The sequence below is a fragment of the Drosophila takahashii genome, chromosome 2L, assembly GCF_030179915.1.
Source record: "Drosophila takahashii strain IR98-3 E-12201 chromosome 2L, DtakHiC1v2, whole genome shotgun sequence".
NCBI classification, from domain to species: domain Eukaryota; kingdom Metazoa; phylum Arthropoda; class Insecta; order Diptera; family Drosophilidae; genus Drosophila; species Drosophila takahashii.
Window position 1 is genome coordinate 10422189 of NC_091678.1, and position 24467 is coordinate 10446655.

Below are 24467 nucleotides of genomic sequence, written 5' to 3' on the forward strand. Positions count from 1 at the left end.
ATTATTTATTATGACCACACTCACACACACACACGTGCGCTTGCATGTATCCTTGCAGTTTAGTGTTGTAGTAGCCGCGGCCAAAAAAATATAAACAAAATGCATTGCACCCCGCGTGAACCTTTCCGCCTTTACTCCTGTTCAGGGAAAATGCGAAAAAAACACTAAAAATAAATTCGAATAAAATTTTTGTTATATACAAAGCTGAGCATGTGGATTTGTGTGTGTGAGTGTGGCTTGCATTTTAGTTTGCTGCTGTGTTGGGGGTTCCGTGAAAAGGGATGCGATCTTTATGCAACGAGAACGGCTTACAACGCAACTCCATTCAAACAATATAGTTTTACTAAGCATATTTCAGTGATATTTCGGAATTTTTGGACTTCCATAAAAAAGATGGAAAGTAATTCCACAATTAACACAGTTTAGTCAATTGGCTAAAATCGAATAATATCTTACTCAAAGAAAAATATTTATTTCTATATTCCATTTTGGATAGTGGACATGAAATAATATTTAATTTGACATTTATTTTAATTCCCACAAGTACGTTCTAACATTAGGGGCTCAACTAACTGCAATATTGCATTCCTGGTCAAAACCATGCCGCCTCCATCCTTTTTTCCAGGGGGCTTAAGTGGCAGATTTTTAATTGAATTGGCTGCAGTGGCTGCTGGCTGCACTGGCCCTCATCCTAAGAGTTGACAACGAAACCCCCCTCGGTTTCAGATTTTTTTGGCATATTACTAACCATTTGTTTTTTGCATTAGTTTTTTGTCAGCTGCAGTCGGGATCTGGGGGCAAAAGAAGCGAACAAACAAATCATTTGACATTTTATACATATTCCATTATATATCCGCGGATGCATATATGCGTGCACATATAGGAATTCTGGGAGGAACCCCCTCTTACGACTCCTCAATAGAAAAATAGAGGCGACTGCGCATTTCACATTTTACGCTGGTTTTATTTTTTATGCAGAGCTGCGCATTTTTGCAATTTATATAAATATTTTATATATTATTTATTTTACACATAACATATTTTTTTAGCTGATTCGCATTTTTTTGCCATTTGGCGCTTTCATTTTGTGCGCTATATAAATATTTCATTAATTCAACTTTTTCTATTTTCGGCTCTCTATTTTTTTCCCCTACGATTTTATTATTATTTTATGCATTTTTGATGAAATAGTTTTTGGATTTTGTGCAACTAATTTAATGGCAATTTTTTCGCTCTTATTTTTTATTCAGCCTGTCCGGTGTGAAGGGGATCCATGGTGCAGAGGTAAAATCGCTTGAATTTATGCGGTAGCCAGTAGCTGGCCGTTTTAAAAGATTTACGGCATTTACAAAGCGATTCTGGCCATAGGTTTATTATTTCATAAATGCGTTTTGATTTGTCCGCCCTCCCCATCCGGCGAAAAAACAATTAAAGATGGGCCTAAAGGAGCAATAAAAGGGGGTACCGAACATCAATTACGTTTTCACTTATTCAGTTATCATATTGCTCGACCAATTTCCATCAAATTTATTGTCATTTCATATAATGCAAGGCAAACTTAATTTATTTTATATTTTGGTATCCACTAATAGATAAATAACAAGAAGTGACCAAAGCAATCTAATTTATTTGATAAATATGGAAACATTTCTGTTTTCCATAAGTGCTTTCAATTCAATTCAAGGTTCTATTTTCATTCTGTTAATTTAAAAAAATACTACATTTTATTCCATTGAATGGGCTGCGAATTTTAAAGACTTTACTTCCTGGAAAATCTCGTCGCAGGCGTGTGGCGTGCCCAAGTATTTCATTAACTCAATTATAGGCCACAAGCGCACTAGACTATCGATGAGATAAGCACACAGATATAAATGTTAATGAGCATAGCAGCAAACAATGAGACAATGGAGAATCCTCATATTTAACCTATTTACCCAGACAGTGTCTTCTCCGCCAGCAAGTGAGTGAGCTTTAATTATGCATAATCTAAATGGTCAGTTAACGTTAACACTTTGACTTTCATAAATCGTTGGCACGCAGGATATACGCATATGTGTTGTATCGTTTTATAAAGTGGCAGGGGGCATACAATTGTTTTAGGAAGATCTCAATTGAATTAGCCTAAAAAAATGATTTATGAAGGGTAAATAATATTTTAATTTGTACTTCCATTATTACGCAGCAGCTAGCTACGTTTAGCATTAAGGCTCTTTCGATTTGAACCTCTTAAATACATCAAATGCCAAATGCCATGAAAACCGTAATAATCAATGGTATAGGATCAAACTGCGGTGATGTGCAGTTAATTATCGCCATTGTCAGACGATTGCAGCGGACATTCCTGCGTTGAGGTTTTGCAAGGTTTGGCGAATGGTTTAATATGCTGTTCGAATAACTACCTTATAACAGTCTCCTGAATTTATTGTATCAGTTTTTTGAAATATTATAGGTTTTATATTATTTGTAAAATTTATTATTAAAATACCAACATTTGGTAGAAACTACAAAAATTTAAGTTGTATTATTATTACAACAATTACATATACTGCGTTTCGGTTAAATTTCCCAACAACTAAAAATCAGATGACAGAATTTATAAACTTTTCATTACAGTGATTATCTTATCGTCAAATATACAAAACTACTTAGATGCTACCTAAACTCACTTCAAATTCTTCATCAGTCCCACAATTTGTAATTTGCTTTGGGGTTTTTATAAATCAAGCAAGCACTCCAGTTTAAATCAAAGCCACAATAGTGAAGGCCACCCCCTCTTTGTCTTTGGCCCTCCTTTGATGACTGCTCGAGAAATGAGTCAAGTTTTACGATCGTCCCGTGGAAACCCTCGAAAAGCATTGAAATAGCGACGGCAATGATGTCGAACCACGCCGGCGACGGATCTCTCTTCCTGTTCAAATAAACTCCCTATAAAGCCCTCCCGCAGCCTCCCGCAAGGTGGCCATCGCTCTTGACCCTTTTTGCACTCAACCCACGAAAACGGGAAAACGGTCCCCCGCCGCTTTTTTCTCCTTTATTCTTTTCACAAACTTTACGCTGCCCATGGTCACCCTCCACCCACTGCAGCCACCCACAACCACTCCACGTTCACCGTTCTGGCAGACAAGCGACAACAACGTTGTCCACTTTCGCAACACCACCCCAACTCCCAACAACCACCCCCCAACCCCAATAGAGCGAGACGGCAAGCCAGTGACAGGACGATGGCGAAAGAGGGAGAGGGGAGAGCATTTCGGAATTCATGCTGTCCATGCCAACAGCAACAACGTAGCCGGCTCATATATTTTTCTCATTTATTTTTCCCGGACCCACTCCCAATATTTTTTGTGCGTTTTTCATATCCGAAACGCCGACAACCACCTCCAACCACCCACTGCCTATCACCCCACAACCCGAACCCGAACCCAAACTCAAACCAAAAACCCACAGCCATCACCTACCCCATTCCCCCACTGGCTTTCCCTTTCCCACCCCTGGGGGCGATCCAGCCGGCCTTTTTTTTTGCGCCATGCCGGCGAAAGACAACAAAAGCAACAGCCATCGGCCCCCTTTCACCCCCCACCACCCCACTTACACTTGGCCAGAGAGAAAAAAAAGGGAAAAACAAAAATAATTGCCGCCTCACTCCCACTTTTGAGCACCCATCCCATTCACAAAACCGTCGGCACTCAGCTGTTTGTCAACTCATCTGCCGCGCCGCCCTCCGGCTGATTCCGCCCACCGCCCAGCGACCTCACCCACTCACTCTCTCTCTCTCTCTCTTTGGCTGACCCATCACACCACCCCCCTCTACGCCCATGGACAGCGTGGTTCGTTGACGTCGAGCGTCGCGTTATCGGCGATTCTCTGTTTTTGTACTCATATCCCTCTGCTCTCTCGAGGGGTGGAGCGCAGGGGAGAGAGGGGGTGGCGACAGAGGCGCCGTCGTGGATGAGAGAAAAAGGGGATGAGGGAAGAGGTGGGGGGTTCACCGAGTGTTGCACACTTTTCGGCGTTTCGCCTGCACACGCACTTTCCGCTTTTGGCGGCGTCCCACATTCAACTTTCGTCCTTGCTGCGCAGGCGCTGCCACCTAAGGTCCTCTCACTCTCGCCTCTCTCTTTCGCTGCCGACGTCGACGCAGGACGACACAGGCGGCTGGCTGGCTCGGCTCAAAACCCACTTGGCCATCTCTGTTTTGGTCAGTCAGCAGTTGGCTTTCGTCGTGTTTGGTTCGCCCCTGGAGGAAGCGCTCTGAGCCTTGAATAAAACCAAAACCAAAACAAACCCAATCGCAAAATCCTCAGAAACACACTCGAATTGAATAAAGAGTTTTGACTAGTGGTGCTTACCCCTTCCAAAAAATAAAATCGCTTTTGAAAGTGTGCCAAATCGCGTTCGCAACTGGGTTATTGAAACTCAAAACTGTGCGTACACAAACAAATCCCCATCTCAAGTGAACTGTGTGTGAGCTGCCTAGCAACAAAAAACCCGCCAAAAATTCAGACAAGTGTCAAAACGTTGCAGCGAACCCAAACCGCAAACCGCAATCCGCACAAGTGTTACAAGTGTGTTCAGTGCTAAGGATACCAGCGAGTCGAGTTGCATCTTAAGCTGCAACTTTGATATCGTAGCATTTTGGCAGCGCCTGCTTCAGTTCAATTGTCTGGTCTTCGGGCGAACACCTCACTCCACGCAGGCCGTCAAAAAAACTGCCAAAATTCCGAAGAATCCGAGGAAAACACCAAAAACATCGACACGTACCGCATCGGCAACCGGTGGCGGTGGGGGAGGTGCTGGCGGAGGCGCCACCACCAGCACGAAAATGGCATCTAAAAGAAAAGCCTCGGTGTTGCTGCACAAGGTGAGTCTGGATTCGAATCAAAAAACCCCTTGTGGTTAATAGCTGAATGTCCTTTCACCGGCGCCTCAACGAACGGCAATTGAACTCTTTCGTTTTGAGTGCAGGAAATGTGACTAATTGAGTCTGGTCGCTTCCTGCTCTAGGAAGTCTATTAGTGCCTTTCAATTAAAATGATAGTGTCTTCACAATCTAATTATTGCATCAAGAATCACCTCTTTGTTGTTACTAACACTGTGCAACATTTTTAGGGTTATAAAATGTAACCGCAATTCTGATTTCATGGGCGGAAAGAACTCATCGAAATAAGCTAAAACCCATTTGGGTTTCTCTGGCTTAGCTCGCGTTTACCTTTTATAGCGAGTTAAAGTTTTACATACAAAATTTATTTGTAACGGCCATATCTTTTGAACCGATTAAAATTTCACTATCATGTCTTCAGTGATTATGTAGCTATGAACCCAAGGAACTAAATTGACAAATGACTCTTGCGAAGACGTACACCTAGCGCGTTAAAAATCGAAAAATTATGCAAATTTGTTTTTTAACGCGCTAGGTGCACTAGGTGCTAAGTGCGCAAGAGTCATTTGTCAATTTAGTTCCTTGGGTTCATTGCTACATAATCACTGAAGACATGATAGTGAAATTATAATCGGTTCACAAGATATGGCCGTTACAAATAAATTTTGTATGTAAAACTTTAACTCGTTATAAAAGGTAAACGCGAGCTAAGCCAGAGAAACTTAAATGGGTTTTAGCTTATTTCGATGAGTTCTTTCCGCCCATGAAATCAGAATTGCGGTTACATTTTTCATGTTGCACTGTGTAAGCATGTATCAAAATATTAAAGCAGAAACAATTTAAATTAAAATTGAAAAACAATTAATACCGAATAATTTCTGAACGTCTGACAAAAATCTAAATTGCTGATTGACCAATGTGAATAAACATTTTTTTTTTAAATATATGCAAAGCTATTAAAAATAAAAATCAAATGTTCTTTACGTAATTTAAAAATCATAAACTAAATATGTCATAAAAAAGAAATCATTTATACTTTTTATAGGTTTTAAACAATTTTTTTAAGATTTAAATATTTTAAAAATAGAAGAAATATTTAATTAAAATAATCATAAAAGAAATCCTCCAAATATTCAAATATTAACTTGACAAATATCATACATTACCTCTATAAAAATTATCATAGATCATTCGAGCAATAATTGGATAATTGTAAACTCTATGATTCAATTATCCATTTGGGTACCACCTCCGAGTATGAGCCATTCAAAGGGTCTCGCCTCAATCATCGATATAGCTCCTTCAATTCCTGTCACAGGGCTTCAAAGACTCACGGCTCGTGGCTTATATAGAAATTCTCAGACCTTTTCCTTTTACCCGCTTTCAGCAAGTAGTCCAATATGAAATCAATTTGCCCCCAACCCACATATTCCCATTCCGAGACTCACCGCAGACCAGACACATTTACCCAGCCACAAAATAAACAGTTCGAAAAAATATATATATTTTTGTAGGTAGGTGGGTGGCGCGTGGGGGGAGCGCAAAAAGGAACGGAAGAATCGTAGACAGTTGCAAAAATATTGCTAATACGCCGCGTAGGCAGCAGTGGCAAAAGAAAAACCTGCTCATAATGCTTTTTTGGATAAAAAAGGGCGACTACATGGGATGTTCAGTAGAGGGAGGGGTGAAATGGAGGCACTCTAATGATATACGTCGGTGTCCCCGTGTAAGTCTCCTCTCCACATACGTGAATGCTCCTTGGTACATAGAAGCGCGAATTGCGACGGGAACGAAGACGACGTTGGGGGGTGCAAAGTGTGCCTGTGTGTGTGTCTCTGTCAGGGGGCGGAGAAAGGGGGAGCTGGGGTGGTGGTAGTCAAGTAACGACATTGGGGTGTCTGCCTTGGGGGCATGGACTGGGGATAGCCTCCGAAAATGAAACGAAGCACATTCACTCGGCAAAACACCACCCACACCGTCACCCTAATCTCTCCACCCACCCACAATTTCACCCACACATCAACCCAACCACCCACCAACCCACTCACACCAAAGGGCGCACATTTGCTCTGCACGGTAATTCATCAAATGACGAAGACGCAGACGAAGGCACTGGCAACAGAAGTGGAAAATGGGTGCGAGGATTGCGGGCTTACTTGGGGCGCCACAAAAGAAGTTGCTTCTTGGGTGTAAGCACCCCCTCCTGCTCCCCTTCCCCTGGAAACGAAACCACCGCATCCCGAAGCGCCACCCGCAAGACACACACTCACACTCACACACACGGCAGACACACAAAGCGAGTCCGGCGAGTGACCAGCCCTCCGGTGAAGTTTCTTTGCTTGTGTGCGAGGGGTGAACAAATCCCAATTCCGGCGGCCGGGGTACCGTGCCTTCGATATAAGGGTTGCGAAAAGTTACTCAAGGATCAAAAGGACATTCGATTCAAAGGGATAGATGGAATCAATATGATTATTTTCTTACTTCAATTTTTTTGAGTAAAGCATCTAAAAATAGTATTTGGAACGAAGTATTATTTAATTTGTTAAACAATCTGTTTTTACAAAAAATGAAAGCTTAGACAGAAAATTATTTACAAAAGACAAATTTTATTGCCTTGAAAATTTATCCCAATTGGAATGAACGTCATGAAAAACCCACTCTTGATTCATTTTTTACAAGCCCAAAAAATCTTTTTATTTTTTAAAATTAAGTGATTGATATTGTATTTAGATTTTATTATGGTCTAATCACTGTATATAATCACTTGCCAAAGGGCAGTTGGGCTTCGTTTAATCCGAAATAAATCCCGCATTTCTTGGTTGTTTATTTGGCGATCTAGTCCCCTTCCCCTTCGTCATCACACAAATCGAGAGTGGCCCCAAGCCGGCGGTGAAAGCAACAAAAGCATCGACTTTTGTATATAGCCAGCGACATTTGTATATAAATAGTTGAATCACCATGTATGTGCTCGTGTTTGTCAAAGGAAACCCCTCTCCATTCGAACTCACTCCAAATGCCAGGGCCCATCAACCCTTTGTGGGTGGGTGGGTCAAGATTTGCGCCTAAGCGCACATAAGCCGCCGCAGGACAGCGTGTGTGTCCAAAGGAATAGAGCGTCTTTGTGTTTAATTTGAGTTGCACAATTTTCCGGGGGTAAACTTAAAGACTTTGTGGAAAGTTTGAAGATTTCTCCCCCTGCTCAGCCGAAAGGCACAACTTGTTATGCTGCTCAGCTGTAATCAAACATGATTCGGTACAGCCAAAATGGTAGTCAGTCATCAGCCCATCATCGAACTTTTGTGAATCGAAGGGGTATGCGTTCTGGTCCTGATTCCGTTCCTGATCCCAATCCCAGTACCGTTACACATCTCAGCATTAGTGTCGCAGGCAGACAACGTGCCAAGCGAATCGAAGACGACGCCAAAGGTTGGGTGCGAGTTTTGGGGGAGAATCTCTAGGAAAACCAGTCAATGTCATCAACAACAGTCTGGGGAGTGGAGTAAAATCCAGAGATGGATGGGGGAGGTGGCGAAGGGAACCGAAACGAGGCAGATGGAGCAGCGTCTTTTAAGACGTCTTTCGACTGTCTTGACTGGCTCCGGGTCTGCACCTCTCCACCTCGGTTAGATGTTACGGAAAATTGCTTACGGTTTTTTGAACACACACTCTCACACACCCGCCCGTCTACAGGGTAGCTGCTGGCACACACACATGAGTGGAGAATGGAAAATAAATGGGAACGGGATCGGACCTGGTTGGGTTGTGTGATATGCCATCATACAAACAGACAAGTTAGACAGCCCAAGACCCTCATCTGCTCAGCCATTGCTCCAAAATAGAAATAGATGACAAGGACACCAAAGACGACAAGGCAAGGGACACTGGATGTGGATGGGGGTGTGGATGGGGGTGCAGGGGGTGGAGTGCCGATGGCTGGGGAGTGGGACTCGATTGCGACAACGACTTTGGCTAAGGGCAACGACTAGCTCGGGATAAAACACTGGCAGCGAAAACTAGCGGAACTAATAAATCAATAGTTTAGCAGAGAAAGGGGAGATGAAAGGACCGTTCTCCAAAGCAAGAAGCTAAGTTAATAATTTATTCTTCATTTAAATGTTAATTTATTTGATGAAAAAAATATTTCACAAATTTATACCAACCATTATAGTTTATTTTCAATTTTTGCACAATTATTTCAACGTTTATTTTTATGGCCTCAAATAAATATTAGTCTGCTTTCCTACGATGTACAGAAATACACATTCGAGGCTATTGAAAACCGATATGTACCTATTGATAATTCCACCACCCAATATACACATTTCTCTCAGTGGCTCCCCGCCACCCACAAAAGTACGAGCCATCAGCTTTGGACCACCTTGAAACCCGCTCCCTTCCAAAGTAAGCCCGAAAAGGAAAAAAAAAACCGAATTTGCCACCCACCTAAAGCAAAACAGACAAACCCAGCAACCTTTACACCCACTCTCGTACACTCTCACAAACCTAGAACGAGTCGCACAAGCAATCTGCCAACTCAACTCCATCTTGGCCAAAAAAGAGGAGCAGATTGGATGGAAAGGGGCGAGGGGGTGGGATGTAGAAGTAGAAGGAAATGAAGAAGGCAACGATGTATTTCAGCTTCAGCCACAATCAAAGTTGCTTCACAAGATGGCAGGAGGAGGGTCTGATGCCAGACTTGGCTCATCCCCAGCTGCAGATAGAGATAGAGGACCAAAAAGGGAAAGAGAAATGAGTGCCACATCCCACACACACACACACATATATAGCGACACCGCCTTCACACACACACACACTCACAATGGCACAAAAACAATGCCAAAAGTTTCTACACAAGCGCCTCGACCTCACCTTCATTCCTAGCTGGCTCTCAATGTTGCCAAGCCAAAGACTTTGCCTTGGCATGCATGAACCCCCTCGACTTTTCCCTTATTTCTGCCCCAAATTGTATGCTACACTTTTCGTAGGCACAAAACCCCCCTACCCCTCCCCCTTCCAACTCAGAACCCACCCCTTCGCTCATGTGTGAGTCTGTGTGTTTGCGTCTTCGACTTTGGCTTTGGCTTAGTATTTTTGGTTAATTTTCTTGCAGTTTTAGGTTACGTTTTTGGCTTTTACCACTGATGCCAGCTCCTTTTATGCCAACCCCCCAACCCCAACGAAGATCCCACCCCTCGGGCCTTTCACTTGTGAAAGACGTTTGCTTAAAAGCCACCACACACACATCATGCTCTCTGCCCTCCTCCCCCCACTCGTGTTTAGTTAGTTTGTGATGGTTTTTAGTGCGGATAGGGGGGATCCAAGAACCGAGACATCTTAAAGGGGTGCACACACATGGCACTGGAGTCAGCACACCCCCTTTTCCCGCCTGTCGCCGCCAGGCAGCAGTCGAATGGAACCCACGTCATGTTGCTCTGCAGAGTCCTGCCCCGAGACCCTCCTGATTCCTGTGCCAGCTTACCCTTCATTATTTTCCATTTTGCTACTGCTGCTGCTCCTTCCCCTGATTCTGATTCTGATGTGGCTGCTGATGAGCTAAGCCAGCATCTACAAATTTTTCTGCTCTCTTTCGCTCCGTCTTTGTGCGCTGGGTTTCATCAGCAACATTTTACATTTATTACTTGGGACCGAAAGCTACCCCTACCCCTGCTAACACACCCATTCTGCGGGGTTTTTGGCTTAATGAAAACGAGGGAGGTCCGGCGATGGCCTCGCGATTGATGTGCAGATGGAGCACACACACAGACACAGCCAGGCAATAACCTTTGCCCAAGTCCTGGCCAGGACTTCGCCCACTTGAGTGCTCAAAACGCCAACACGAAACGATTCATCTTCGCTTGCTTTCGGGCGACACCCAGCCCAAAGTCCAAAGTAGAAAGTCCAGAGGACCCAAACAACCAACCATCCAGCCAACCAACCCACCGACCCCAAAGAAACCATCTTTCCGCTTAGCCAAAGCGCTCGTCTTCATTGTATTTTCTTTTTACTGACTTGGGCCTTCTTCCATTTTTTGCCTGGTAAGATTTCGGGCTGCCTGGGAGGTGGGGTGGAAGTGGGTGGTTGGCTCTGGTCCTGTCTCCGCTTTCGTTCCCCGAACAGAAAGAAGATATAGAACCAAAAGGGGGTGGGCAGAGGAAAAAAAGGTTTCCGGTTGCGCCAATGTTCCTCACTTCCTTCGGACAGAGATGAAACTCAAACACAAATTAGAGAACTCTGGGGCCAGAGACTCGTGGGCAAAAGTTTCGAGGCACAAGATATTGGAAAAAAATTTATGCATAGCCCCCGAACGTAATGAATGAATAAGGAAACGGAAAAAAGAGAAGAAAATGGAGAAATACGGAATGCGGATAAGGAATGCAGGATCGAGTCGACTTTAAAATGGTCACTGCTCCTTGCGAGCAGGGGCTAATCATATCAGCCCTCGTCTAGCCAACTGAAATAGACAATTAAGACGGCGACGCACCTACAACTAACTGAAAGCCTAGAACAAAGTGGGCCACCCAAACCGAGGAGCAAGTGAAGCCACTTTGATAGCACAACTGCTAATGAAATGCCTGGCAACTTTCTTTACCGGGAAGGGGAAAGTCTAACGCCGAGCCACGCCTCTCGTGCCCCCTTATCGAATTACTCGAGTCCCTGACTTGGACCCCAACTAGCGCAAGTCAGCAACATTTCAGCTGCTCAACCGAGAACGCTGTCTTGTACCCTTTCAACGCTCTCATATCGCACCCTTGCCACTCCTTCTATTCCTTCGCCTTCACCTCCGCCCCCTGCCACATCCTTCCCACCCTTTGAACGTCCCACACGGACCAGGGCACTCCGAAAAAAAAAGAAATAGAAACGATGAGGGGGAAGGTCTATCCAACAGGGGCTTTTATGAGAACGTGCGCTTTACTTTCCACTACGAAGACGTCGAAGGCGAAGAACTCTAGGTTGGACACCCTGGTCGGCAGTCGGCGGACGGGGGCATCCTTGAGCACCACTGTCCTGCACAGTGGGAATCTATCATCTATTATTTGAACAAATTAGAAATTTTGGGAATTTTATATAAACTTTTTATTGGATTATTCGAATGTTTTATCGTTATTCAATATATTATATTTTATGTATTTATGTTTTATCTATCTATTTTTTCTAAAAGTCTTTTTAAAATCCCTCACATTTAAACTTCGACGACCACCGTCTTTTTGGTAACTGCCTTGGTCTGTCTTTGAAGCTCGATGCTGACGCAGAGTTTTTATTCCACCACTCGAGTTCTCTTTCCTCAAGCAGGACTATCTCCAGAGCCCCTGCCTCTGCGAATCCTTGTCCCACACGAACACCAGCGCATCGGGATTACAGGCAGGCACACACACACAGGCAACCTTAGCCTAACCCTTTTGCTCGGCCATCCCTTTCCTTGCCGTCAGCGCCCCCCCTTTCCATTAAAAATCCCCCACCACCACCCCCCAGCAGGAGGCCACTCCCTTTTGGCTACCCTAGGACGTCTGCTTACTTTGCCAGCGCACTTTTTATACAAAATTTTTTTACCCACAGCCCTCCATCCCCCGCTTCATACTTAACCCCCCTCCCAGACCAACCGCCGCCTTCTATGTACAGCACTTTTGGGGTGTGGAGTCTCTTGGTAGCGGAAGAAGAGACCGCTACTCCTCGTCCTGGCTGGCTCGTCCTTGCTCATCAGGCTTCTTCTTCGGTCCCAGTCCTAGGCTCACCACCCACCCAAACCCACGCTTGTCCATTTTAAGTTCGAGCCCTGCCCGTGGCACTCATCCAGCGCCGAGTCCTTCAGCTCCTCAGTCCTCCGACCACCATCTATCCGCTTTTGATTCCACCCTACCCACTCCACCACACAACCAACGAGAACCGGGGGCCTGGCCCTCATTTATTTTGTACCCACGCTGGCAGCAAAGTTTGTCTTGCGTTTCGTTTGGGTTTCCATTTTTTAGATTATTCCTTGCCGCTCGCTGTCCAATGTTCCTTCTATTTTTTCGTTGCCCCCTTGGATACCCCGGCCCCCTCCCCCCGATTTCTCTAGCTGGGACTAACGAGCATGTTACTCCTTGCCTGGCCAACGATTTTCAGCCCCCTCCCCAGAACCTCCGTGCGCTTTTATTATTATGCTTTGGCGCACATTCCAGCTGGAGGAGCGAATAAAGGAGGAAAATGGAAAAGCTGTACCCCTCTGCTCTGCCATATCCTTCCCGTTGCCAGGACTACCAGCTTGTTCGGGGGGTTGGATAAGCTGAGGCTGAAGGATGGACGCAACGATTGCTCGGGAAAAGTTGCAGTTGTCCGAGTCGCCGGGCTCTCTGGCCATATAAAATAATAACAACTAACTAAAAATCCGTTCGCTTTAGCTGCAAAATCCTTTTGTTTTCCAGACCTCACTACCCTCACTTTTTCCCCGCGCCAAAGCGTTCATAAAAAAGAGCCACCCGAAAAACTACTGGCGGAAAAAGAAGAAAAATAGAAAAAATGTTTGCCCCGCTCAAATTCAATGCAAAAGTTTTGCATCGCCGTCGAGCTACCCACATAAATTCCGAGCCCCGCCCCTCGCCCTCTCAGGGAACCCCTCCCCCTTTTGGCGTCTGACTTTTTTGCGGCATGAGTCGAAAGTTTATCAGCGCGTTTGTCTGCTGCCATCGTACGCCAGTTCCAGTTTCAGCCCCAAAAAAAAAGACTGAGAAATCCCCAACTCGACCGCTTGTTTGTCTTACTTTTGACCTCTATAAGTGGGGAGCAAGCGGTCGTGGGAGGGATTCAAGACGGAGGGGTGAAGCTAAAGACCAGCCGATAATGATGAATTGGATGGCAAACGAACGAAGTTTCGGAAAGGCTTGTAACTATATCATTCAAATGAATGGATTATAATATAATCATTATATTGGATGGATTACCATCCTTAACTTATTAAGTATTTTATGTTGACCTAAAATGCCCAATTCGCCATTGATAAACAGTTAATGTCCAAAGAAATGAAAGCTTGGTTGTTTTAGCTATAAATAGATGGGAATATATCCTCTTTTTTAAAAAAGTTGCTAAAGTTCAAAAATAAGTATTTTTGACTCCTTTAAATTCGAGTAGATTTCTGAACCGTAGTAGTAGTTTAACGTTAACTATACCTTTCATACTTAGAAATATACTTTATTTTATATGTTGACTTAAAAATAATACCTTTCCTTACAATTCCATAGCTTTTTCGTACCCAACGAAAATATAAAAGACACTTGAACTAATTTTCAAACATTTACTCGTCTTCTCTTTACAGGTAAGCAAATCAAAAACAAGCCATTCTTCCCCCCAATCGTACGCATTCGTTTGGTCTGTTGTAAGTACATTACATTTTGAAACAACTCCCATTGTCTGTGCCAGTTTTGATAAGCCCAAAATGGTTCTTGCTCCCCGGGCCCCGCAACTTTTGCGTTTAGTGCAACAATTGCAACAGAGGCAGGTAGGCAAAACCCATGACGATGAAATGAAGTTTTCCCAGCCACGCGCAACACAAAATGAAAATGAAAAATGTTCTCGTACCTTAAGCAGCTTAAAATTAATTTACATGGCCACGGGTGTTGCAGGAGGAACCAGCTTTGGTCTGAATGTGGAACTAAAAACCGAGGGCGTGCAATGGAAACGAATGGGGGCGGGGGCTGAAAAAACTTCAGTACAGTGGCATAGAATTATACATTTGCCGGCGGAAGTTGAAAGTGGCAGCCGCGGCACCCAGGCAGCCAGTCAGTTAGGAGGGGTGCAACTTGCAGTCGTCTAACCTCAAGGCCCGACCTCCTGGCCCAGTCCAACCCCCCTTTACCAATCCTTACCCCAACCCTGCGAGCACTTAATAATACGGTTTATTAGCGACATAAGCACATCCGACGCTGCCTCGTCCGCTGCCAGTGCAGACATTTTAATTGGTAGGCGAGTGCATGGGTAACATAAAAATTATAGTCGTGCGGTGGCAAGTGGGGCGGAGGTGGGCGGAGGGGGCGTGGCCCACCAAACAGTGACAGACAAGCTGGCTTGGGGTCGCTGGGAGTGGCAGTGGCCGGGGCAGCCTCCAAGGCTGGGGCAATTGAAAAGTAGGATATACACTTCAATCATTGGCAGCCTTTGTCTCTGCCAAAGGATCGCCAAGTGGAGCGACCAGAGAGTGGGGCACGGGCACGCGGTTATGTGGCGAGGGCTCCGCATTGCCACAAATTAAAAACTGCTGCGTTTTTTAATCAAAGCTGCATTAGGAGGCAGCCACGACTCCGCGAATGGGGTGCCTGCCCCAGTACTGGGCTACGAAAACGGTACAGTCAAGCTGTATTTTTTGATAGGGGAAAAAAATCGGATCGGAATATTTTTAATAAATATTTTTCCTTCGGTCCTTGTAATGGCCAATATTTGTAAGTAGTACATTTATTTTAATGTTTTCTCTCTCGTGTACATTTTTAGTAAAAAACTGCCTTTGATAACGTTATTGTGAAAGTCATGCGCGTTTGTGTTTACTTTAAATGTACTTTTTTTATAGCGTTTACTCATCAAAAAACCCTTCAACCCCTTAAAAATTACAATCAAAATTTCTTAACTATTTCATCATTATTTTTAAATATTTCCTTACATTGCTCATAAACATAAAACATATTATTATGACTATAATACTGACAAGTTAAATATTATATTAATTTACTCTTTAATTATTAAAAGTAACTGCACTCTTTTCAGAGTCAATGAAATTATACAAAGTAGATTTGTCTTCGTTTGAGTTTGATCTTATTTTCTGCTAAAAATGGAAGGGTTCGTTGTTAAGGATTATAATGCAACGAAAAATGTTGCCATTAAGGCTGCAGCAGCTTAACGGTTTTCACTTTGTTCTCCGGCCGTTGCAAGACCCTCGAAACTCGGGAACCCTTCTTTACTGGTTCTGGATTGCGATGGAGGCTGAGGAGTGACGGCTGGGGTGGCAGACGTACGAATTTTCCACATCCCTAAATCGCTAATCTGCTACGCATTTTTGCCGTACCACTCACTCGGCAGGCGCGCCTGCTCCTTCCTCTCCTCCAAGTTTGTAATAATTTCGTCCTCGTCGGGCGCATTTTTCCCTTTTTTTTGCCTTTGCACCCAAGCGCAAATCGGTAACTTTGAGCTGGAAAGTTTGGAGGCGGGTCGAGAGGGTTTCGGGATCGGGATCGGGTTCGAGTTCGGGCTCGGGTCTGGACTTGGGTCTCGCCCTCCCACCTCCCTCCCTACACACATATGTGCGCGGGTGCGATAAGGCGGCAGAGAAATTGAAATTGTTACCGTTTGCGAAGGTTGCCGCTGCTAGACGACGATGACGAGGACCGAGGACGCCCCGGCTAGGTGTGCTAACCTCCCAGCAGGGGACTGGGGGCCGGGGGGCAGGTGGTGCCGCCAAAAAGGACGAGACCGACCCAGCCCGACAAAAGGGCGCGGAGCTGGAGGACACGCGAAGGTTGTAAAACCGCCAACGCCGACGCTGCTGGAAATTTTGTTCTGCCAACTTTCAGGCGCTTTTGCTCCAAACTCAAGTGCGCTTCGGGGATTGTATTTACAATTTACGGGGGTGGGGTGGTGGGTGATGGTGTGGGTTGGAGTGCGGTGAAAGTGGGGACTGTCTGGAGTGGGAGCCAGCTGGAGATTGGGAAACCTCCCATGCCGAGTTTTGAGGCGTTGTTGATTATGTTGGCGCCGGCCATCGAGTGCCGCCTGCAGAGACGAGGGGTTTGGCTGGGCCGTGGTTTATCCTCAGCTTCTGCAGACAGGACTTAAATTCAGGGAGTACAGAGGTAGCTGTAAAATGATATAAAGTACCTACGGCTGATTGAAAGACATCTAAACGGTTTTTGACATTTAACTAACTTACAAAACGAAGGTCAATTTAATCTAAATTATGTTTGCCTTCACACAAATTTAGCTAACATAAAAGAATAATTATTTACTCTTATCTTTAGTAAGGAATTCATATTAACGGTAGTGCTCATTATACTCATAACCACTTATTTTTATATTTGATATTTTATTTAAACAGTTTTATTGACTGGAATATACAAAATTTTTACGATATGGAAATTCGATTTTAGTATGGTATTCGGTTAAGTATTAGTTAATTTAAAAAGAAACAGATCTTCTGCATTAAATACAAATTTTGTGGATTTGTACAGTTTCCGAAACTGGAATTTTTTCCCTTACCTCCTCTTACCAATTCGCTCATATGCCCTCAAAAAACAGACCTTTTTGGTAAATGAATTCTGTAAAAGTAACCCTTTCCGGACATCTAGCTGCGATCTAGCAACTACCCTCACTCCTGGAAGCCGAAAAAAGCCCGAACCGAAACTCTCTCTCAAATGAAGTCTCAGACCTAACCCAGGAAACCCCGCCACCCCTGAGCAGCCAACCCCCCTCCCCTTTGCCAACGATGGTGGGGAGCCAAATAATAAAAAACTTTTTGCCAGAATGTTTGTTGTATTATCTGCTGGCCGCGGGATGAGAGGCTGGGGGTTGGGAACTGCCCATAAAGGACGCCCATTTTTACGAAAAATATCACCAGTAGAAAAAAAAAGAGAAAAGGATATTCGAAAGGCCCAAGGGGGAGGCGGGGCGAAGAAAAAAACGGAGAGGGCCCACGTGAGCTCATGCCAGCAAAACGTTTGCCGCATCTTTTGGGATTTCTTGCCTCGTTTAAAAATCATTCAAGCAGCAGACACCACCACCACCACCAGAACCCAAACCCAATCCCAATCCAACCGGGCCCGCCCACTTGGTCCCGGCCACGGCCAAAATTCAGACAGTGGCACAAATTGTGTCAAAAACCGTTTGGCTCGGATGGGATCGAATGGGGGGAGGAGTAGGAGGAGGAGGAGGGTTTGGGTCTACGGGCTCCACCTTCCGTGAAACGCTTGTTTGGGCTGCGCATTCATTTTTATGTTTTTGCTCATCCGAAAGCCCAAAGCCATCCCCCCCGCAGCCGGGGAAACTTTGACGCCTAACGAAAGAGGCAGCAAATAATTCATCATTTTGCCTTCAGACTTCAGAGTATTTCCTCTGCCAAAATCCCGAACCGAGGAGTTAGGAATGCCACGCCAGCAGCCTTGTGCCAAGAAGTTTCCACCTCCATCTCTAGCTCCCATTTCCACATTTCCCGTTTCTTCGCCCCCAGAGCGTCAAAGAGGAAAATATTATTTGGAATGGTTTATCATCAATTTTATGTGCGATTTTTTCCTCTTTTTTTCTTTATTTCTTCTTGTTCTTTTTGTTTGCGCTTTTCTCTCTCTGGGTTCTGCCATTTTCCAGCATCCCCTTCGCTTTCCTGGAAATGAGTCGCCTTCCTCCGGTTTTAGTTTAGGGAGAAGGCCACTGAGCCAGTGCGACTGTCTTTGCGAGTGAAAATCAACTGAAATTCGATTTGATTATGATTTGTTTCGATCGAAGGCGATGGCTAAGTTGGGTAGAGAGGGAAGGGCATTAGAAAGGGGAACTCCTCCACATCCGTTTGCAATGAAAATCGTGATGGCTGAAGCTGAATTTGATTTTTCACATTGCTTGGCATTCGCAGAGGGTGCCCGTGCCGGATGGAATACGTCCAGGATTCATCTCAGCACTTTAATGGATTTCTCTAACGAGGTTTTATTTTAATAGAGAAACGACCCAGTCCCTAACCGATATACTTTCTGGGAAGAGGTTAACAAGGGTTATATAATTTCATTAAGTTTTATAAATATCATGAGTACACTTTCTTTACCTTAACCCCGCTTTGTGTGCTTTCGCTAAGATTTTTTTAACAGAATTTCTTGATTCTCAAAAAATATTATAACTTTCAATATAACAAAGCTATACATAATATTCCGTGGCATTATTCAAATGTGTTATTTTCTATAGTTTAAAAAATATACTTGCTGAAAAATGACTGATAAAAAATGTCAAAAGCAGAAACCGCATCAATCAGCACTGGATTCACCATCAAAAAATATTCTCTATATATTTATGCACATATTTTTATAGACGAAATGTTATTTTCATGTTTTAGTTATTTTGATTTTTGTTTAATTTGGCATTTGTATTTGTTATGATTTTTTGGCTGCACATACATTTAGTTTGCTTTAATATTTCATTTGTTTAATATTTAATTGAGCTTCCCATAGCACTGTTCTATTGTACAGTTGGTTACATAAGTCGGTGTATATATTATTTTTTTCCACCCACGACACAACGTAAAAACAAAATTCCATACAAAGAAAAATGAAAGAAATATTAAAAAGTCTCGATTGGGGGAAAAAAACTTAAATGTTTGGCCAGGCGATTCTTTTTCAGGCATTTGCATATTCAAATAATTTTTTATCAAACATATACAGTGAGAAAAATGTAATACCTCCGATTGAGTGACTTGGTAAAAAATATTTCCAATGAAATTTTAGAGCACTGTTTTCTATCTGTAAACTAGGCAGGTTTAAAATGATTTTTTTAATTTGCGAGGGCGATTTAAATTTTTTCTTCCTGTGTAAACACACAGTCGATGGTGTACATGAATAATGTAATCAAGGTAACGGGGGAAGGCAACATCATAGAAATATCCCGACCTGCATTAATAAACAAGGCTTCCGGACATTCAATGCGTCAAAAATATGATATAGATATATTACTCCAAATATTTATGATCATTGTTGTCCGTTTATTTTTTAAGGAAATATTTTAGTGCTTATAAAAGCCCTAATTTGGCGACAGTGAACTAGATAGAAATTAATGGTAATGAGACAGTGGCCTTTAAATTCACCCACCTTTACATTCATAATATACACTAATTAATAGTTATATGCCAATGAATAATTGATTTATTGATATATTTATTTACCGTAACCGAAGCCGAAATCGGCAGCATAATCGGTTCTGTGCCACCACTCCAAAGAGTTCTGCTTTCCCCACTCGGATTATGATAATAAGCCCAAGGTGGGTCACGTTACACAATGCTTCTCCATTGTTCTGGGCCCCTGCCCTTAGCCCTCCAAGTCAGCTTAAGTGTAGTCGATCGCAGTCCTTCCTCGCATTTCCCAAACACCCAAATTCCCAAACACCCAGGGGCATGGGCAGGGCATTGGGTTTGGTTTGGCTTTCGGTCTACCTTGACTGCCGACTGCCGTTTGGCTTTCCCTCTCACCTGAAGTGACAAAGTCTCGCCAGCTCGTTTGCCGAAAACGATGCTGTTGGCCTGCTGCACGGCACACATGGCGTATGCGGAATGTGCGTGAGGTGTGCGGATGCACTGGGCCATAGATTTCACTTAACTGCAACGCAGTGCCGACGTGCAGGTGTCGTCAACAGCATTCTGCACACCGCCATCGCCATCTTCATATCATCATGATGATGAGAATTCATATGCAAATCCAAAGCGCAAATCATCGTCGGAACTTGGAGCCTGGGCTCACATCATCAGCAGCACCTCTAGATGTCTTCAAATGGGGGAAATATTCGAAATGGTTTTGGAGAAGACTTAAGAAGGTAAACCGACTAGAACGCCAAATATTCATTGCAATCATTAGACGCAATTTCGCCGGATACTTTTAAGCGAAGCCCTTTAAAATCCATTAAATCAAATAGTAATCTTCCTTATGCATCCATTATCAATTAATGATATAGGGTGAATAAATTAAATCCATGGCAAGGTTTTAAAATAGACAAATATTTGTAATACTTATTTTCTTAAACACACTTGTTCCCATAATTATTTTTTGTCTGCTTCCTAATGTAAATATTTTTTTTTTGTTTTTTTTTTCTAGTTATTTATACATTAATTATTTTAAAATGCCCAATAAAAAAAGCTACATTTTAGTTATATTTCCTTTGGCTTTGTGATTCCCGGGACTTGCGTAGAAAAATACAAAAATATGTTCCACCTATTTGCATGGACAAAACATTTGCCCACTTTTAGGCGATTCAAACACGCAGGCCATGTCCATCCCCCACCTGTTACCCCTTTCGCTTTCCTGGTGGCAGCCAGCTGGGCTTGTTCGGCTAATGCATTGACTAACGGGCACATCATGCGTGCAACTTAGGGGTGATGGTGATATGGTGATGGTGGGGATTGTGATTTGTAGGGGTAGGAAAAAAAAGCGTGGACTGGAATGCGTCCGCCATCAGGCGCAAAAACCAAAAATAAAATGCAATTTTTGTTTGCTGTTCAAAAGGGGGGTGTGGAAAATATTGTGGGATGGTTGTGGGACGGGGGGTTGGTTCAACCCACCGGTGGGTGGCATTAACTGGGCAACAACCCAGCGAACCTACAACGCAGGCCAGTGTGTGCGTGCATTTGCGTGGTGGGCATTAATTGTGATGTCTGGCCGGGTCCAAAGCCCGGGCAGATGAGTAAGTAGATTTCCTTGTATGTGAGCCAGCATTTTTTCACCCCCCTGGAAATCGGTGCCATGCCTCCAATGCTCCTCATTGATAATAATGCCCCCGCGTTGCATTAACCCCTTCTCCTTCCCCTTTTTCTCCTTTTTTTTTTGTATTTAGCATCGGTTGCTGGTGCATTCGTTGCATCGCTCGTCTCACGTCGGCTGGTTCCGCGCTATGGTTCTTTTTTTTCCTCCTTTTTATATGTGTATATATTTTTATATGTGTATATATTTTTGCATGCGTAATATTTTTACACGCCAACACAGATGCAGCGGAGCCTACCGCTGCTGCTGTCCAGTGAGCGGCGAGAGTGCGTCTGTGTGTGTGTGTGGATGTGCGTGAAAAAGGACCAAAAAAGCTCCGCCTTTAAAAATGTGTGCGCACCAATTGCCATTTGTGTCTCTGTCTTTTTTTCTCCTTTTTCCTCTCACGCATAACGCACGCAGCCCGCTGCAATCGTTGATAAGCATGATGCACCACCACCCACTATCCACTGCCCATCGCCCGTCCACCCATATCCCACCTCCCACCGCACTCTTGTTGTTGCTGTAAATGGGAGTACAAATAAGGGAAAAAGTTGGGAAGGCCGTTACACAAATGGCAAGTGCAAAAAGGCGTTAAAAAAAGCGACGGCCGAAGAAATGTTTTTCTCCTCTAGTGGCTTCGGTTAACTGGTCCATATGGGGCATCCCCGAGCATATGCGGGGTATTTTTTACATACTTGTAGGCGTTCTTTTTTGTATTTTATTTACGCACCTCTGCGACAGATTGTTGGGTGGGGTAGGGGTAGGTAGGAGGTTTTTGGGTGGGGTTGGGTGTTCGAGAATATAGGCAGGGCCCGATGCGGTTAAGTGGCCAGGGAACTGGGAACAGGGAAAGAGAGAGCAGAGCTCGTGCGGTTGCGGTCGTTGAAGGAAACGGGCATCAATGTCTGACAATATTATGTTTCAATTTCGGAACGTGATGCGGCGATGGGGGCGTGTAAAAAACGATATATAAGGATGTGGGATAAATTACAAATGAGCCGCTTCAAAGGGAATGGCGGAAAACGATTTTGCCTGTCAATGCGAGAAATTTGACTCTATGATTAAATAAAAAAGTGTCTCTCGGGGGAAAAAGAATTTAATGAGAATGAAAATATAAAAATTAACAATAATAAAGGGAATATTTCATGATATTTAATAAATTACAATTTATAGTAATTAATCATTACAATTAATTATTGAAATTATTGAAAACTTGTAAGTCAGAGCAAAGAAAACTACACCCAAATATGTGTCTATTTTACAATCCTTTTTCAAGGCCGAGATCACCTTGAAGACATACTTACCATTGAACAAATAATGTTCCTGTCTGAAAGTGCCACTAAAAATCAACAATCCCACTGAAACACATAAAATATAAAAGCCATATTTCGTGGACCAATCCCAATCCCATTATTCGATCCAGTCAACCGGCTGTCTCGTCCTAACCACATCATAAACTAATCAGACCAGACAAGGAAGGAGCGGTGCCCAATCCATTCGATTGTATTCCGAAAGGACCCCCAGCTTTCAGCGGCTAACTTCGCGTTGGTCAACAAAATGTTGCATACTTTATGGCGCTGGGCAAATAATATTCGCGTGCAGCATAAAAAGCGACGGCTCCTGCTCCTGCCTTTGTTGTTGGGCGATTGAGTGGCATGTAGCGTTAGTTACAGTGGCCCCGAAATGTATGTAACAAGCGTAGCGATTACCCGCCCCCTTCTGCGCCCTCTACACCCATCCACCCCCAAAAAAAGCGATCTGATGTGAGTAACTTTGACCCGTTTTGTGGCCAGCAGCGCGAGTTGAAACGGGAAACGCGGAAAAAAATCAAATCAAGTGCACGATGGGAACGATTTTTCCACTTTTTCACTCGTTTTTTATTTGCTAAATAATGCTGCCTACCGTTTGGGTGGAAAATGGAAAAGCAAACCATCATCAATGCTCTCAAATGCGAAGGGCGAGCGAGCGGGAAAGCGGGAAAGCCAGAGGCTGCTCTCGGGGGTGAACCAAAGCTGCACCATTCGACCACCCTAAATGTGCACACAAATGCCATCGGTACTAAGCCTTTCTTTCTTGGTTAAACACTGTAGTTCATAATGCTCTATTACAGTTTTGATAAACATATTACTTTTTGAGTAGGGTTTGCAAAAAAAACTTATAAGCATGTCCCATTACTTTTTTTCATTTTTTGGTTAACAATATTTTATTTAGAAAGAGTATTCTTCATAATCATACAATTTCACCTTTCTCTGCTGCTGCTTTTTTTGTTGCCAATTGTTATTTCACTTTGTTCATTTCTCGCGGCAAGTGCAAAGCATAAAATAAGTGCGATGATGCCACCACCCCACTCTTCATTGCAATTCCGCGTTTCACCTGCAGATGCATTCGCTTTTTAGCTAGAACAGTTGCGACAACAGTTTTCCATGGCCTTTGCTTTGGTGCGTGTGTGTGCAAAAAAATAAAATAGAAATTCTAACGGAAACGCAAAAATTTTATAATAGCGCACACAGGGCGTATGAGTGCTGGCAGTTGCCATGACGACTTTTAGCCACCAAATATGCAGATGATTCGGGAACAATAGACTGGGTAGATATAAACTCTTTCTATATAAATTAAGATTAGGGTCAGGCATCCCTTGCATCCCTTTAGGGATGATCGCGTTGATCTCTCTGCCAAATATTATATATTTTCGATTAAAATTTCACGGAATAAAAATAGGTTATAGCTTTGAAAAAAAAAACTTTTTAATCATCCAGTGGCGTTTAAAAATCAATGTGCAGCTTACCCAGCCATAATCCCCATTTTGGACTATCAAACTAAGCCTGTTATTACCTGATTCATAACACGCCCTTTGTTGCCTTTTTGGGCGTTGAACAAATAAATAACTTGCCACCCTATACAAATACCAGAGTTGCATACATCCTATGTAAACGCACACATATCACTTATGTATATCGCTTTCAATATTTCATATATGCGACAGGGTATTTGTTGTGAGTTGTTACGCTCTCCGCCCATTTGATCGCCCAGCCGATGGCTAAAACCGTGGCTGCACTCAGAAAATGAATCGCCCTGAATTTTAGAAAATCGCCTATGGATTTGCTTCACTGGCGATTTTTTTCTTTAAAATAAAAAAATTTTCTACTGGTAAAGAA

The 24467-nt window shown here is 43.5% G+C and overlaps 1 protein-coding gene across 1 annotated transcript in view; it reads left to right on the forward strand.

Moving 5' to 3' along the window:
- Positions 1-4477: 4477 nt before the first annotated feature.
- Positions 4478-24467, forward strand: part of LOC108061328 (AF4/FMR2 family member lilli) — a 28067-nt gene continuing 8077 nt past the window's right edge. The window contains exon 1 of the mRNA XM_017147451.3: positions 4478-4861. Coding sequence (XP_017002940.1) covers positions 4823-4861 — 39 coding nt within the window. The 5' untranslated portion in view covers positions 4478-4822. The remainder of the gene's footprint in view (positions 4862-24467) is intronic.